At 52.0% G+C, this 4693-nt stretch overlaps 1 protein-coding gene across 1 annotated transcript; it reads left to right on the plus strand.

Annotated features, from left to right (window-relative positions):
- Positions 1-1392: 1392 nt before the first annotated feature.
- LOC104507728 (homeobox protein not2-like) lies at positions 1393-2316 on the plus strand (the record flags this gene model as incomplete). The annotated part of the gene is made up of 2 exons (XM_010149097.1): positions 1393-1601; positions 2158-2316. Coding segments are annotated over 2 exons (368 nt in total), but the record flags the coding sequence as incomplete, so codon positions are not given.
- Between the last annotated feature and the right edge of the window lie 2377 nt (positions 2317-4693).

The raw sequence follows: 4693 nt of genomic DNA on the forward strand, positions 1-4693 counted from the left end.
GGGATGCTGAGCGCGGGGACCGGCCGGCCGGGCGCTGGGCGGGCATCGCCCGCAGGGCGAGATGAGTGAAAATACGGGACTTTGCGACACCAAAAATGCCTCCCCACCCCCTCCCCGCCTTAGGGCTGTGGTTTAATCTCTGCAGCCTCTCGGCCACCCCCGAGGTGAAGAGTTTTCCGTGGGGAAAAAGGGTTTGGATGTGGATACGGGAGTAACATTTACCCCTCGGGGATACAGGCTAACCCACCGGGCGCGTCCTCAGAGGGTACTGTAACCCCTTATAGGCAGAACGATTCATTTGTTTTAATTAATTACCTCTGTTCAGAACATTTTTCTTGAAATTAAGTATATTTTTAGCCTTCGGAGCCTGATCTCGTTGTTGCCCGGGCAAAACCTGCAGCCGAGCACCTTTGGCTTGCATAAGGAACTCTTGATTTGATCCTGAATATCCTACGATACCCAGGCACCAAAGTGTTTCCTACTCTCGATCTCTCTCTTTTTTTTTTTTTTTTAGCTACTTAGCATAGCTATTTAATCTATTATTTCTCTTACGAGACAGCATGTGCACGGTTGTGTGTTCATCTGTGTATTCTAGCAAATGTACAGGTATGAAAATAAGCGTTAAAAAATTTGCAAAGCTATTCCCACGAAGCATTTCACGTTTGGAATGACACTTGCTGTTATCTGAGCACTAAAATGGAAAAATTAAATGTGTGGGGTGCAATGATTTTAACACTGACAGCAAGTACAGCTGTTAAGCTGTCAGGTCTCCATCCCACAAATCCTTAACCATGTGTAGAACTTGCGCCCAGTTGATGACGGGTAGAGGAGCCTGTGCCCGGGGAACACGACAGCATCCCTCATTAAAGGAGACGGAAGGAGTGGGTGGAAGTTCAGGATCTCCCGGATGCTGTTCCAAGGGAAGGGCAAGTGCAGGGACCAGCATGAGGCAAACTCCCCCGGCCTTTAGACGTTGTGTTTAGGGACTTCCGAGATGCAGATGGGAATTTTTGTCTTCAGCGGCTCCTGATGGACTTTATCATCCTGTTATAAAGATTGTGTAGAGACCGAGGTGGAACCCCGCTCACCTCACTGAGGGCCGACTTCTCTGGGTCTGGCCGCATGTCCAGGACCATCCTAGGTTGTACCTGTGGGTAGAACCATAGAAGAGGTTGGAAGGGACTCCAAAACATCATCTGGTCCCACCTTTCATGGGAAAGGGAGCCTAGCTGATCTAGGTAGGAACATCCCTGCTCTTCTTTGGTGCTACTTTCTCCCAGCTCCCTGCACATAGCAGCAGTGTTTGGATTTCGGCTACAGCTGGGTTTGGTGCATCAAGAGTGGAGGAATGGCCTCAAATGTGCAGACCCCTTCCATGCTGCTTTCTTGCAGGTCTGGAGTTGGCTCACTGCGTAGGGGCCAGCTCGCTGGGTCCTGCTGTGCCTTGGAGGTCTGGAGGGCCCTGCAAGATGAAGAGGGTCCGCACCGTCTTCAAACCGGAGCAGCTGGAGCGGCTGGAGCAGGAATTCCTCAAGCAGCAGTACATGGTGGGCACGGAGCGAGTGGACTTGGCTGCAACTCTGCATCTCACGGAGACTCAGGTGAGCAACGGGGGAGCTGGGACGGCAGTGCAGGTCCCGGGTCAGGGTGCGTTTTGTCCTTTTGTGATGCTGGATCTACATTTTTTTCCTGCTCTTCCCAGTAAGTTTCTGCTGCAAGCTTATTTGGTGTGCAAAGGAGGAGTCACGTGATCCTCCATGGTGGGATCCAAATTTAGCTGGGAGAGCAAAGCAAGGGTGGTTCTCAGGAGCACAGGGCGGGGATAGATGGGTATCTCCCGAGGACCTCAGGTAGCCGTGGCCCCAGGGATGGGTTCAGAGGCTTGTGGGAGCTGGGGGAGGCACTTCCCTCCAGAACATCCTTGTGCAGCTGCGTCCCCCTCTCCCCTGGTCCATTGTCCCAGAGACACTCTGCCCTCCATGGTGTCACCTCGTGTTCACGTGCTCTGTGCCCCAAGCAGAGAAGGGGCATGTTCCCCTCCCTAAGGAACTCTGCTTTCTGGGGACATCTGCCTTGGGAGCATGTGACCATGACCCCCACTGGAAAGGAATTCTTGGAGACTTCGGATTAAGCTGTTGTGCCATTTTTCCCTGCTAGGTGAAAGTCTGGTTCCAGAACCGGAGGATCAAGTGGAGGAAGCAGAGCATGGAGCAGAAGGCGGCAAAGCTGTCACAGTTCAGGGTGATAGAGCCTGCCACTGCGGACTCGACGGACATCAAGGACCACGAGGAAGACACTGTGGACGTTGAGCTGTGAACAGCTGATGGCATTCAGCTGCCACCGCTGGTTTTTCAGACGTGTCTGCTTGATGGAGATAGTGGGGATGCAGGCACGTCTGTCCTTCTTTGGTCCAAGTGAGACATTACGCTCTCGGTCTGAGAGCTGGACCTACAGGGCTAAACCGCAGCTGTCTGGGAGGAACTCCCACCAAATATTCTTTGGCTGCTGTTTGGTAGCCATGTGTTGTAATTCCCAGGGCTCTATCACCAGGCCAGTTGTCCTTGATGGTGTGGCAAGGCATGCAACCCCTTGTTTGCTCTTAGAGCACCAGGACATGCCAACAGTCCTCTGCAGAGAGGCTGGGTGACACTCGGACGGTGACGGCTGTGAGCGTAAGGGCATTTGAACACGAGGTCACCTCCGTTGCATCTGACTGTGCTCCTGGGAGGGAGACCCATGCTGGGAGGAAAATCACCATTGGTTGTTTTTCCTGATTAACTCGACTCATATTTGATGCTGAGATCCCAACAACAAAAAATATTGGACAGCCCTCTGCTCCCAGCCGCAGACTGTCTTGTAGTAAGATGAACGAGGTCTGATTCCTGGCCTTGGAATGCAAGTGCCTCCTCTCGTCCTGTGCCTTGGTCTATGTGTGCCTTTCTTTCGGCATCCCAAACCCGGAGGGCAGAACCCGGTGGGTCTCCCTGGCACTGCTTCACTTTGCTCAGGTGTGTGTGTGCTGCAGCAGGGAGCGAGGCGCTGGGGCGGGCCGAGGTGTGGCCATCGGGGTGGTTATAAAAAGGCAGCTTTCCAACACCTCTGGTGCTTCAGACGACCCCCTGCCCTCGTCCAGATGTGCTGATTCTGGCTCAGACGGCAGTTGCTCCCTTCTCTCCTCATTATACAGCCAGGTGTCACGGGAAGCGGCACCTGGCGCGCGCAGTGAGCACATCTGCAAGCCCCCGACGCGGTTAGCTGTTGTACTGCTGGTGGGCGGGGGGTCTGAGGGGTCAGTACTCGGCCCCCCCAGACTCCGTGTTAGCAGCTCGGTGCTCCTGGGCCGGGCTGTCAGCGCCCGGGCTCTCCCCTCGCCTTCCTGGGTCTGCCCAGGGTACCAAGCACCATGTCCTGCCCGCTCAGGGGAACTTATTGTGCCTCTTTCTGACCCAAAACACTGTATATCACTTTACTCCTGTTATTTATAGAAATCACTTTTTTTTTTTTTCTCCTTAAGTGTCACTTATTTATTTGCTTTGGTTCTTAATAAAAATCTATAGTCTGTTTTAACGAGACGTGGGACTGGCTTGAGGGGGAGGCAGCGTTGGGCAGCTCCTTTCTGAGCAGGCAGCGATGCCTCGGTGGCCCCACGGCTGCCAGGCGTGGGTTGCTGATCCTTTTTGCTGTGTTTCTGTGGAAAAGGAGTTAAAAAATACATACAAAAGAAACACAACTTTTCCTCCTCTTAATAAGACCCCCATTGTCAGAAAGTAATAGTTGTTTTCTAACGCAGAAGTCATGAAAGGGGGATTTTTTTTTCTTGAAAGAGGCACGTTTTTCTCTCACATTTTTATTCCTGATGTGCCAATACAAATATGAAAGCAGTTTTGTTTACCCACGCTTGTGTGTTTGCTGGTAAACCTGTGCACTCACCTCGAACTTGAACATTTGAAACGGAGCAAGAACGGCATTTGGACAGAAAACCTGATAACCCCTAAGTGTCAAAAAGTCAGAAGCACAACACATCTCCAACAATTTTTTTTTAATTTTCAATTGAAGTTATTAAAAAAAACCCCAACAATCTGACATAATTTCAACCTTCCCAAAAGTTTTAAATTTTTTTTTTTTTTCCCCTAATATGCTGGTTTGAACACAATGCTAAAAAAGGTTTTTCTGGCAATTGATCAATGGCCCTGTATCACGGGTGAAAGTGGACAAGATGACTTATCATCTCTGGGCCAGTTCCTGCAGAGACAGAACCGACATTTACACTACGAAACATGATATTTGGTAAACGGGGTGTCCCTGAGGGATTGAAGAGCCGTGTGGACGAGGTGCTCAGGGACATGGGTCAGTGGTGGACTTGGTGGTGCTGGGGGAATGGACTGGATGGCCTTAAAAGCCTTTTCCAACCTCAAAAATTCCACGACTCCATGATTCTATTAGTATGATTTGTAGTCATAAGGTAGCGTTGCTCCACCCATGTCCCAACCCTTGTAGACCCGTGGGACGGGCATTGCACGGCGGAGCAGTGCCCCGTGCTGCCTGCTGCTGGGGTCACCAAGGCCGGACCCCAAAACACCGATGGAGAAAGTGTCCCAGGCCCTCCGTCCCTCGTCGCGGCCGGCTGCTCAGGGAGGTGTCGCCTTGCGCGGCCATGCTCCCGCCCGGGAACGGAGGCGATCCAGCCGGGCGT

Source organism: Eurypyga helias, unplaced genomic scaffold, assembly GCF_000690775.1.
Source record: "Eurypyga helias isolate BGI_N326 unplaced genomic scaffold, ASM69077v1 scaffold21740, whole genome shotgun sequence".
Taxonomy (NCBI): Eukaryota; Metazoa; Chordata; class Aves; order Eurypygiformes; family Eurypygidae; genus Eurypyga; species Eurypyga helias.